This window comes from Camponotus floridanus, unplaced genomic scaffold (genome assembly GCF_003227725.1).
Source record: "Camponotus floridanus strain SB8 unplaced genomic scaffold, Cflo_v7.5 scaffold2, whole genome shotgun sequence".
In the NCBI taxonomy this organism is placed as follows: Eukaryota; Metazoa; Arthropoda; class Insecta; order Hymenoptera; family Formicidae; genus Camponotus; species Camponotus floridanus.
The window spans coordinates 5,080,716-5,093,788 of record NW_020229325.1 but is presented as its reverse complement, the minus strand read 5'-3'; the positions used below and the strand labels follow the sequence as shown (position 1 = coordinate 5,093,788).

General features: G+C 41.2%; 1 protein-coding gene across 6 annotated transcripts in view; it reads right to left on the bottom strand.

Moving 5' to 3' along the window:
- LOC105258862 (MKL/myocardin-like protein 2) overlaps nucleotides 1–13,073 on the bottom strand; it is a 177,750-nt gene that overhangs the window by 16,387 nt on the left and 148,290 nt on the right. Inside the window, exon 2 of one of the 6 annotated variants that reach the window (XM_025408071.1) lies at nucleotides 8,907–9,354. The exons of the other annotated variants lie outside the window; for them this stretch is intronic. Coding sequence (XP_025263856.1) covers nucleotides 8,907–8,997 — 91 coding nt within the window. The 5' untranslated portion in view covers nucleotides 8,998–9,354. The remainder of the gene's footprint in view (nucleotides 1–8,906; nucleotides 9,355–13,073) is intronic. 6 annotated transcript variants of the gene reach the window in all.

The following is a 13,073-nucleotide window of genomic DNA, read 5'->3' as shown; positions in this document are numbered from 1 at the left end:
ATTTTTTTCTTCGCGTCTTCCTCTTAGACAAGGTAAAATGTGACATTTTTTTCAAAATAGAAACCGAAAGCCCTCCCCCTCGCTCTTGTTCCTCCACGCCTACGTGATTTTCGGGAGATGAGCGGCGTAAACACACATCTCGCGATCGCCCCATGGAATATTCCATTCTCCAAATAACAGTCCACTTTATCAACATGATTGCGAAACTCTAGATGGGGACATTGTAATTTTTCTGGCAAACTATTTTCATCTTCTGTTATTCTCTCATGGGCCAAACTGTTTTCTGAAAACGCGCGTGATTTCGGGAATATTTAATTTAATACACGCATGTTCAATCGAAGAAAAATACAAAATTGTCATTTTTTTTAACTAACGTTATAGGCGCATGATCTGATAGAATCTTCAATGATTTGTCATTTGTCTTTCTATCACAATACAAATTATACAATCGACAAATGTAATTTTTCGTTTAATTTTTACTGGCTGGCGGCATATTAATGATTGAATCGTCGTCCCGAGAATACTAATCGGAATTAGTCGAATGAATTTATCGCGCAACCACTTGAATTTTTCAGAGTGGCGCGTTTCCCGCTATTGTTTCCCCACGCACAATTGGACGAAGAGTGCACGCCTGTGCATTTACGTCAAAGCGCGAGGAAGGACTGCGAAGGCACAACCGTGAATATCGTTGTGACGAATGGTCGATGGCGTCCGTTTGACGTTCGTCACAATTTATATTCCACTCATTATCCCATATTTATATTTAATTCACATTCCCATGCGTTATTTTCTATTCGCGTCGCGGATATAGACGTCGTAAATTTATAACAGATTACATTAATGCTTTTATTTGTATTTTAGATTCGATTAATCTTCTAAAAATAGTACGAATAATAATGACAGAAAAACGGAGAACATTTTTTTTAAACAAAAATAACAATGTATATAACTAAATATTAAAATGTATATAAAATAATCATAAATTAAATTAGAAAAATTAAAATATATTAGGTAAAAAGAATGATAAAAATAAATGAGTAATAAATAAAAAAATGCAAATGATACAATATTATTGTATCATTGTAATGATACAATATTACAAAGTAATAATTACTATTACTTTTTTATCTATTGATTTCAATTGTTATATTTCTAATTAAGCAATTTTTTCTATATTTGTGTGCAAATAATAATTCTAGTTAATAGATAAATTATATTTGTATACATATATGCGATAGAGAGAGGAGAGATATATAATTTTATCAACATTGCGAGCGTATCATATTTGATTACATTTCATCACTGCAATAAATATCACATTAAAATGAACTATAAATTAATGAATAATTATTAATAAATATTGATTTGTTTTAGAATCGCGCAAAGTACACGATACGTACAAGCTAAGTGTAAAACAAATGTAAAATTACACCGCCATTGGCAAATTACACACGATCCAGACGCAGAGAATCGCGTATCTTCTCGATCGAGACGCGCATAAGAGGCGCGTATAACTTTCATATTAATCATCTTAGTAGTTAATTCGCTAATAGGATAATTATCGGTGTGGAGGAGAATACCCGACGCGATTTACTTCATTTTCATGTCGGAGCCAGCGCGCCTACGTTCCTCCAGCTGTTCCGGTCGCGGCCATGGATCGTTTCGCGGCGCGCGCGGTAGCCGGGAGGAACGCCGTTTAATGCGTCGATCGTGCGATACGCACACAAGCGCACGCACGCACGTACTTATAAGTGACTTATAGAGCTCGCGCGCCCGCTCCGTGTATATTATAGAGCTCTATGTAAGCTTAACACGGCTTCAGCACGCTCCGCCTATCGGCTACGCCTTCTAATTGATGTGCGCACTTGTCTTTCGTAATGTCCCCCTCGGAGCGATAGAGAAGCGTGAATTTACATTTTTCTCCCGTGTTTACGAGAGAACGTTGCGAGAGAGCGAGCACGTATCGTACCTTGAATCTTCTGCGTACTTAACGATCGATTTATACGCGCTAATGCATCGATTAGAGTAAATGATATCTTTATTGATTATCTTTAGTAAACATCTGCTTTACGCGGTCAAATGTATGTCCTCCGTTACAAGAATATATCTGCATTAATTCTTGTAACTCTAGAAATAATAATAAGAAATTTTTAATTAATAAGTTCATCAATTTAAATAATAATCACAAGTTTTCTCCTAAATCTGCAATCTATACTGTTATATATTTTATATTTAATAAATCGCTGAGAATTATCCTAGAATTATTCCAAAGTATGTAATAAAATCAATGATATATTGTAGCTTTAGATCTCAAATGATTACACAATTTGTCGACTTATCATACTTTGACTTTGTATCTGGCATTTAAAGCTAATACAGGCCTTCGGATCGCGTGCGATGGGCGTGGAAAGAATTCGGAGTCAACCGGAGCTAGAGAGACGATCGGTCCACAACCGACATCTCCCGTATCTGCACCATTTACTATGTCGCTCCGAGAGAGAAAGAAAGGGAGGGGAGGAGAGAAAGAGAGACATCGAGTCGACCGTCTGGCGCTCGTAAATTCTGTCCGAAATTCTCAAATATCACGATTCCCTCTCTATTTTTCCTCGTTCTCCTCTCCGTCTTCTCTTTCCTCGAGAAGGAACCAGTATTTTTAATCGCGCGCGCGAACGCGTTTCTTCTCGCGCTCCACCTTCCACGACCCACGCACGACGGAGCACGCAAAGCGAGGAGGACTCAGGATGAGGAACGCGTGTGGCATGCGCGCGCGGATTTCTCCTATAAAAACGGGCTTAACAACGCCGAAATCTATTTATTTAGCGGGATAAATCATCGGGAGTTTTACGACAGTGCGTATATTACGTAAATCGGAGCGTTATATCAATCGGCGAGGCAAGTTTGCCTCTCTTTTGTCCTTTTTCCATTTTTCACCTTCGCTTCCATCTCTTCCTGCGGAGATTTTTTTCGATTTATTCACGATCGGCCGTTTCTCTCGATCATCATATTCTTGCTTTTTCTTTTTTTTTTTTTTTGGCACTAGACCTCATAAAGATTTGTCGTATTTTTCACAAAAAAACTTATATCATCTTCATAAGTTAATATTGCGCATTATACTGTATTAATCATTCGTTTTGAAAGTGATGTACGTTCAAGGTTTTCGGAAAACCTTGTTAAAATTGATGCAACACACACAACACACTTCAGATAAATTAAATATTATGACAATTTATATTAATATATTTTACTGATTAAAATGTTCTCAGTATGAATGCGCTTCCATATAATTTATTTTTCAGTCCCTCTTTCCTGTCGTCATTGTAGTCTTTTTATTCTTTCTTGATATCGTGCTTTTTTTTTGACAGTTCGTTTCGTAACTCGCTCTTCACGAAAGATGACAACGACAACGCTTGGCATGCAATACGAGCAACTGCAGATGATAATATCTTTGACACAGATGAGGTGTCGAATGGAACGTCTGGCGCGTTACATCTTACTTAAAACTTGTAAAACTTTGCCGTTATTCTCGATGTTTCGACGATTCTTATTCTCATCGCACATTTAAATATTGTATGTAAGGCATGTCCGAGATGCGTATTTTTTTGAGAAATCGTAAATGACGCTAGCAATAACAAATTTATTAATCTCTTCTTGAAATTATTTTCAATTAATTTCTTTATTAGGATATAAATAATCGAGAAGTTTTTTCGAATAAAATTACGACCCAAGTGTTGGCAAAAAATTAACCCTGCAATTATGACAGGTTTGCGTGATAAATCGGCCGAAAAAACAGTTCGGGAGAAATCGCACGACTATCTGTACTTGTGTCAACGGCAATTATTATGTGTGTAAGCCGGCTAACAATACGACGAATACGGAATATTCGGTTCGGAGTTTTAACATTGTCTCAAATGCTCGTTCGTCGTACATTTCGACTCTCGTGCCGGTAAATCAACGTGTTTTTGCGTGATAAACACCTGCCGCTGCTCGACGCGACAGACGTTTCTTATGGCGAAAGTCGGCCCCGGGGTATATTAATTAGCAATTGCGCGAGAAATGAATCGTGGACATGCGGGCTACTTCGTATCACGTCGCGAACTCACTCACTTTTGGCTTTTTGTCTCGCGTGTGATTTCGCAAGGTCTATTAGAGGAACAAGCGCGCGATGCCGACCGATCGGGAGAGTCAATCGCGCGCAATCGTCATTATCCCTTAAAAGGTGGGATAACCATAAATAACGGAGTGTTACATCTGAAAATATGTGCAAAGTCGCGAATATTAGAGGATATAATAAAGAGAAAAGTATCTGCTGAAGTTGCGAAAACATTTTATAATCGCGCGAGCTTCTCCCTCCATATGTGTACACATAAAGATTTTTAAAAAATAAATTGTCCTCTCAAAATCAATAAATCAAACGAAAAATCGTAGAAATCGCTGTCGCAAAGTGACAGTTTGCACCTTCGAAGCGTAAGAAAATATGTCGCAAAATTTCAAAAATTTCAAAACTAAGAGATTCTAAAATCGCATTATCGTGTGCGTCGGTATTCTTGATAACCTGTCTTCGCTAATCATCGTCCACGCAGCCTTTCGTCGGAGTTGTCAAGAAGGCGATGTGCGTGCATCCACACCCACATGTCCGCGCTTAGTTTCACGTTGGTTGCTGGATGCTGCGTGAGCTCGCTCGCCCCTCTAGGTGAAACTGTTTCCTGTGTCGCAAGCCGCATCTCTCATTCCTGAAGGGTCTCTCTTGCCAGTTCCTCTCTTTCTCCATCTCTTCTCGATTTCCCCTCGCGGCTCCTTCGCTCGTGCTCCGTCTTCTTTCTCTTACGGCGTAGTAATATATCTGGTCCGCGTGGGCGGCCCACGTGGGCTTGACAGCTAAGCCCACGGGAAACTGGTTACACCCACAACTACGCTCCAACTTTACGCCGCGACAGGGAAGAGGCACACGCCAGGTAGGTACACACTTTGCCCGGGCACTTTCGTCAGCACACCGGCTGACTGGCTGGTTTTTGGCTAACTCGGAAGCGGACTCGTGGCATCCTTCTGATAATCGTGTCGTTTCTTGTCAATCGATTTGTTAACAATCTACGCTTTCTCGATACTTAAAAATGTAGAGGGATATTATGTGAGAAGGTGGAAAATATTCCTGCTATTTTCTTCGATTAATAGCTTTATTTTCATTGAATCTCAAAAATAATGATTGATCGTCACAATTGATATAATGAAGTTTGTTTGACCCTAATAAATAATGACATTATAATTTATGTTAATAAACTGGTAAAGCAACGTCAAGCTTATTCTTATTATTTTCATAATGAATAGAAAAGATTGCGACACATGAATTCATGAAAACAATATATGAATTCATAAAAAAATATTTATATTTCTGATTTTATAAATAATCTTGTTAATTTTAGAATGCTTTGCAATTTAGATATACAATATCGTTTAGAACTTATATTAATTCCTAGCGAATTCGCGCATTTATATAGCGTGAAAACATATTAACAACGAGACTGCATTTGTCTTCGTGTCATTTCCCATGAAAAAGCGGAGATCCTCATGGATGAAAAGAGACGAGGAGAAGGACAGAGAACGGGGACCTTGTTTCTGCGGAAAACGAGACGCTACGGCGGAAAAACGCCGTTGAGCAAGCTCATCTAGCGTGTCTAATAAACACAAGTGCGTCTTCCATCCTTAACATTACCTGAGTTACGTTTTTTCCCCGTTTCACGGTGCAACGCGAGCGTGCGTGCGGTTATGCACACGCTTCGCGGACAATTAATTTACCTCTCGGAGCGATTCTAAAGGTTCACTCGCGGACGAACGGACAGACGGACGCGAATCGTTCCAGAAATGGAGTTGGTTTCGCCGCCTGAGATACGATCGTATACGTGTACGCGAGTGCACATATCGTACGGCGGCCGTACGCGGAGAAAAACGCCATAACTCCGCATCGTATATGGCGGCAATGCACAGGTGCATGCCAACCGTGAGTCCACCCCGCTCCCCCGCCGCATCACCGTTACCACCCTTTCCCTCGTCCCTTCGTCCCTCGATCGGACGTGCGTGCAGAATGCCAATTGTTTCTCCGCCTCTCTTTCTCTTTTTCTCGCGATATCAACACGCTTGTTCTCTCCGATTCGCGCCGATCCTCGCCGATCGTCGCCGCTCGATCTCTCCTTCTCGCGCATCTCCGCGATAATTCTGTCGCTTTCCCTTCGTTCCTCCTCCTCTTCTCGTTTGCTGGAAACTCGATTGCGATACCTCGCGAATTGTCGGTATAGGATGCATCGTCTCCCTACCATTCCTGTTTTCTTTCTCTTTCCCTCGCAAAGAGGGGTTGCAATCTTTGAGTACGTATCAGACACTTCTTCTGCGCCTTTGTATTATCTAGCTTCTTACTTTGATCGCTCAACGAGCATGACGCGATCAAAAATAATTAGTATGTACGTCGGCAGTGCGTTTCTAGAAATAGACCGGTCGCATAATTGGGCGCATTGATTCCGAAGACCGCTTTGAAAACCTGGAATCGGCTTGCAAGCGCAATGCCATGAGCGAAGAAACTCGTACATCAATGCGATCGGTCGCTTGCTTCATCTCGGAAAATCTTCTCAAAGATGAGAAACGCCTCATCTAGCCGAGAGATCAAGCGAGAAAGCGGCAAAGTCTAATTTTAAGATTTATTTGCTTATCATCGATACAGATCGCAGTGTGTATAGGTACATATAATATAAGGTGACGTGAAGAAAATGATCTAAACTACTTTAATAAATAAAATGATCGATTGCACAATATATTCGCTCAATTTTTGACTGTCAACGGAATTTCTAGCAAGGTTCATATCTCTATTCTGTCGATATATCCTTCTATTTTTCTGGCTAGATCTCGTCTGGCAGACGAGTCGCTTTTACTTGGGAAGCGAGGACGACACGCTTCATCGAGCAACGAGGTGTAACGCGAGAGCCACCGAAAGACACGCGCACGTGCGCGCGGGCGCGCGAGCGGTGAGAGTTGAATTTATGAATGAACGAGCGAAGGGCGAGCGTGGGCGAGCCCCCACGCGCTTTATCATAATCGGGACCTCCGGCCTAGTCACGCCTGCCATAACTGCCCAGGCATAGAGCAAGGTTGTTCGTGAAATCGAACATGTCCGTTCGCCTATTCGATCACGATTACGCGGATTGCGTGCGCGTCGCGGATGAATGAAACCAGGAGGCCATTCCCCCATTCATACACGCGCCCGCGCAATTTCGTAAGCGCCCTTTCACACCTTCAAGAGACCCTTCCTCGGAGCGAATACCCGAGGGAAATTTCAGGCAACCTTGTTTGCTATTGATCGAATAATTCGACGATTTGATTCAATAATCTTTTTGATTGAAAAATTGAAATTTAATCATTTTGATATAATATTTAATCTATATATGTATATATAATATTAATTTTTTTATAAAAATACAAAAAGATTATTGTACATTTATATAAAATATTTAAAAAATGTATATCAGAGGAATTAATTTCTACTATCAATTCATCGTTTAGGAAATAAAATTTGCTCTCGAAAGAAAAATAATTAAATGGAGAAATAAATTTTCAATGTTCGTATCATGTGCTATCTCGCATGATTTCCTCGCGCTGACGGATCGAACAAGACGGACAGCCATTATCCCGAGGCGCAAAAGGTACCTCCCTTCGCTTCCTTGGCTTCCCTCCTTCGTAAGTCCGTCAGTCAGTCTGTCACCTTAACACGAATGCGCCACGGGGATGAATAATCCATGGAGCCTCGTGTGCGTGCGCCCGCGCCGAGAGAGAGACAATGTGCGTCCCACACGAGAATTTCAGGTGTTTCGACTAACGAGCGATTTGCATGAAACAACGAGGACATACGACGGTGACGCTGGGGGACGATGAAGGAGAACGAACCAGTTTCGAACCGCGCCGGTACACATTCGTAATTCTATAATGCATGTAAGCCGACAGGCTCACCTAACTGCCCTATCCTCTCTTCTTTTGATTTCTGTTTTGAAAATGTTGCAACGCGCGGAAGAAACTGTAATGAATTTAATTATGGATGTTATATCAATAATCATGATAATAAAATTACTGTGCTCTCTATAAGCTAGAAATTAATTAATTTGAGAGAATTATTATATTTTTATTATATAACAATGTATATAATTATTATAATTATTATATTATTATTATAATTATTATAATTATTAATTTTGAATAATATATGATGCATATCATTATGTAAGAACAAGATATGAGAATCATCAAATGTTAACATCTGTAGATTCTTTGCATGCTTTTCAATCTTGTACATGATATATTTTTGCCAAGTGTATTTCACGAAGCGCGTTCATCGTCCGTAATTATATCGCGTGCAGTGACAGGTGAACACACGATTCAACGCGGAAAGTAATAACGATCGAGGGGGAAGGAAGGGAAGTGGGAGAAAGGGGTCCCCCTTCATTACATAAATTGCGCGAAACGTTCTGTCACGCGTTTCATTCTCGTTGCCTGCCTTTATGCAACGCACGCTATGAATTATTGCGCAACGAAGGGAAAAAAAGAAATAATTAAACGCTTTTAATAACGACTCTTAAAATTCCCCGCGAAACGAGGCGAATTGTCGAGTTGTCGATGTTGATGGTTCAAGTGGATAACGAGCCCGTTTTCGAGCATCGTGTGTCCGAAAGCAGTGTCGAAGGATATGGGACCCGGTTCGAACTTTTATTTTCAGCCGAGAGTTGTTTGCGAATTCGATGATTACGCGTGTCTCCGAAGAAAGAGAGAAGAGAGATAAAATGTGCCCCTATTATATTATGGCGCGGCACGCGCGAATACCGCGTTAACCACTCACGACGTGTGACGTGACAGATAAAAATCGTGTCGTTCATTACCTTTATCTCGTTTGATGCGTCGGCAAATAGCGCACATACGTCGGCCGCAGTGCTGCCTTTCGGGCTTCTGCTCGGTGTCCAGGGTAACCATGGTGTTGTACGTGGTGTTGCACGTTCAATAAATTATATTTCCGTCTTATCATACGCGCGGCGGATTATATATTAACTACGTTTTAACCCTTCACGCGCTGCCCGTGCGACTTATTTCGGACATTCTCGTCCCACATTTTCTGCGAAACATATTTCTCTTCAGAAAAAGAAAGAGACGAGATGACGCACACACAGAGAGGCACTGATTTCTTTTTTTTTCCTTTACGCGAGTTGCGCGTTTATCGCTGATCTCGCGAATTGTCAATGGACGGCGATTGTCTCGACGCGGCTGATGAGAAATAATTACTTTCGATCCACCCCTTGGAACGATGATCGATGCTCCTGCGTTTATCGGTTCCTGCAAGTTGACGATTCGTGCTAATCGAGTATCGAGCGCGATGACAACCGATCGACTCATTCGCGATCGATACTCTGTGATGTAATTTCTAAATTTTTTTGAATATTGAAGAGAAATATCGGGATGTTATTTTAATTTTGATTAAAGAAATATTCAATATTTCCAATATTCGTCGATTTTCGCGAGATCGACACTTGTCGTTGATCGAGCCTCTGTAAAATTGCACGGTGTACCTCGAAACGTTACACTTGTTGCGTTACAAATGATATTTATGTAACGATTTAATTAATGTCTGATTAATTAAACAATTGTTCTTCATGACATAACACTTGTATTCACGTGCTCCGAATGGACAAGCTTACACCACGCGTCTGAATTTTACACACGCACTTTTTTTTCTCCTCGATAAGAAGGAGATTCAAAGATACTAAGAATGCTTCCTCAGCAACTTATTTCGCGTTTGATTCATTATGCGTCACAAGTTGCACGCGAGTTTCGTGTACCATAAACGTTGATGTGACGCGACGTGTAGATTTATTTTTTATTAGATCACTTTTCATTTGCATATCGCTTCGATATTGCGATTCAGGGAAACGAATTATGATAATGCGGACAGGTTTCGCTGACATGAAACGAACATTTAATGGACAGTTCTTGACTCGTATGAGTAGTGCGATATTGTCATGCAAAATAAGGACGACAGCGTCGCGCGTTTTGTCAACTCTATGGATTATTTGTACCGAGAGTAGCGTTATATGCTCGCCTTTCATAATTTATATGAATCACGGTTGAGAGAAATTTGCATTTATCGCGCTTGTGGTGACACGAGCATGAATAAGCGAGTTAAAAAAATCGTTAACGCACGCGTAAAATAATCGTGTTATTAATCGATATCATTATATACGGCGATATATCGGAGAAACTTTTTACGCGTTCTCTTTTTATGGTTGAATAACCATGTATGAATAAATCGATCGTTGATTTCGAAAAAAGTTAAAAAAAAATAGTTTCTTTTGCATTTTAAAGCTACAAAAATCCTGTTACGAAACTTTAGAAAAGAGTCCGTAATGTTCTGCGAGTTATTTCCAAATACCATATTTTTAACGAAGTATTTTATGATGTCTAACTATTTTCCTTCGTAATCACACGGATTAATGTCGAGCGTGGCAAACATTCAATTAATCGTCCAACTTTTTATCCAGATTGCCATCTTAGCGCGCCCTAGGCAAGTCTCTTCGCACCTCAAAGAATCACGAGCGGCCACGGCTAATTAAGCTCGATTCAATTTAATTAATCCCCTCGATAATCCCTTCCTCTTCCTCTTTCCGTTCCTCATGGGGGGTAGCCTACCTCGGGGCAATTAGCGCGAAGAATCGTGGGCAGTCGTACGGGCTAATCGTATTGAATTAATAGAATCGAGGCGACCGCGCCGCGAACTCATTCTCGTGTTCTCTCCTCGGTCGGTGCGTGGGCGAGGGGATTCATTCCGGCGTCGTAAATTACGGTAAAATTACCGGCAACGTGAAAAGAGCCGAGCGAGCGGGCAGGACGAACGAGAGCCGCGTATAACTTTCGAAAACGTGAGAGGCAGAGAGCGTTCGCCGCACGGCTCCTCATTGAGGAAAATCGAGAGAGGTGAAAGCGAGACAAAAAATATTTCATCGACGATGAATAAAGTTTTGAATATTTTTGCCGGATCGCGTCGTCTCGGTCGTTTATTACCGGTTTAAATACCGCGTCGCGTCGATAAGTCTCTCCGATAAGCGAAATCACGAAGCGCGAAGATTTACCTGCATTCGATCGATGTCGAGTGGACGTGGAAACGTATCGGCGCGCCCATCGTGTAATCCACGAGCAAATAACGAATTTTCGACCTGTAATTCCCGATTAACAAATTGATATCGGGCCGCGCGAAAAATTATTAAGCGATTAACGCGGTATATTTGATGTGCCCGAGGTGAAACTCAATTTGCCACCGGATGCGCGCGATCGGCCGGCGTTTAACGACTAGCACATAACGCGGGAGTTATAAAGACGCACGCGGAGAAGCACACGGTGGAGCCGCAGTGAAAGTTGACAAAACGAATTCGAGTTCTGCTCGATGCGGAGTCTCTCGCCTGATCCCACCGGCACCCACGCATCGGCATTTAATTAACACCGAAATTATTAAAGACGGCTCCGCACTGTCCACGTACTAAATAACCGCCCACGCGCACCGTATTCCCCGTGCACCGTTACTCCTGCTCTTCGATCATTATGTAAAATTCTTCTTAATTACGGTACTGGCAATTAATTCGAATGAGCGCTTACAAAAACTTGAATATTCGACGAGAAGGTCGTCCGCATGGAGCTGATTCTCCGTGTAATATCTTTCGATATACGCGCGAGAAGAAAACAATATCCAGTTTTAACTGGAAAAATTAGATGACGTTTCTTGATCTCGAAAGAAACTCGAATAAAATTGATCGTTTACTTTTATCAATTTTCTTCAAGTTACAAATTAATACTTTCTGCAGCCGACTTATAATATATCGCCAAAGAATTCGTCACGTTTTACATTTTTCGTTACAGCCGCTGAAATCATGTATACGGTAGGAGGTACATTGTCGTCGAATTAACTCGTCCTACCTGGCGGGATTGTGCCATTATAATCAAGTTTATCGAGCTATCTTTACTTTAGCCAGGTGGTTACATGCCGTGTAATTAGCGTAATTACTATTATAATGCACTCGTTGCCGCCGGCGTTCGTTAATATTACACTCGCCATGGATCGGTCCACAAAATTATTTCATCTCCATTTTCAACCTACTTATTGCGCTTATAGTTATTAACGGACGGAGAGACGAAGATACGAAGAAGAGAAGAACGAGGGAGAAGCGGAAGAAGCGAATTGCCATCGCCCGCGATCAGATCTGATCGAGCATTGATTAATTCACGAAGCTTTTCTGCCATTTATAACGCCACGCCTAATTAACCGTGGCCAGGTTAATAGCGTAATTTGTTACTTTAATGACGTATCAAGTTACGAAATTAACGCGGCAGATCTAGATGAGGAGAGTATCTCCCGTGGCGGCTCGTTTAACCCCGGGCGCTTTATTATTTTTCATTCTTATGCCATCGCCGAATATTTAGCGAGAGAAAAATAAATACGCTACTCCGTCCTTACATTTTTCGCTTCTAATAATATAGAAAAATTTACTTTGTTTGTAAAAAGTAAGATATAATAATTTTAAACACAAAAAAGAGTAAAATTAAATTAGAACGCAAAATGTAAGAATAAATTGAATAATTTAATAAACGAAACAACATATGATTAGAATATAAAATTCAAGAAATCAAACTGTCTTTTCTATAATTTTCAATTGAAAGATGAATCATATCGAATGAGTATTAAATCGTCCAGCTCTTTAACGCAACTCGCGCGCATTATTTTCAACCGCAAACGGCTCTCGACGACGTGACAGTCACCGGGTGCTAATTTACGGGACATTTTTATTGTATGACGGACTCTCTCGAGCGCTTTTCGATAAACGAGCGGCCACGATGTGTTTGTTACGGCCCCATGTAGAAGGGTTGCGAAAGAGAAATCGGGAAACGGACCCCCTGCACCGGCGAGAAATAGTCGGGGCCCCTCCCACGAAGGCGGCGTCCTCGACACGCATTTTTAAAGAGTCTTTTCGTCGTCACGGGCCCATCAGCCCCCGGAGTATCGTGTCGAT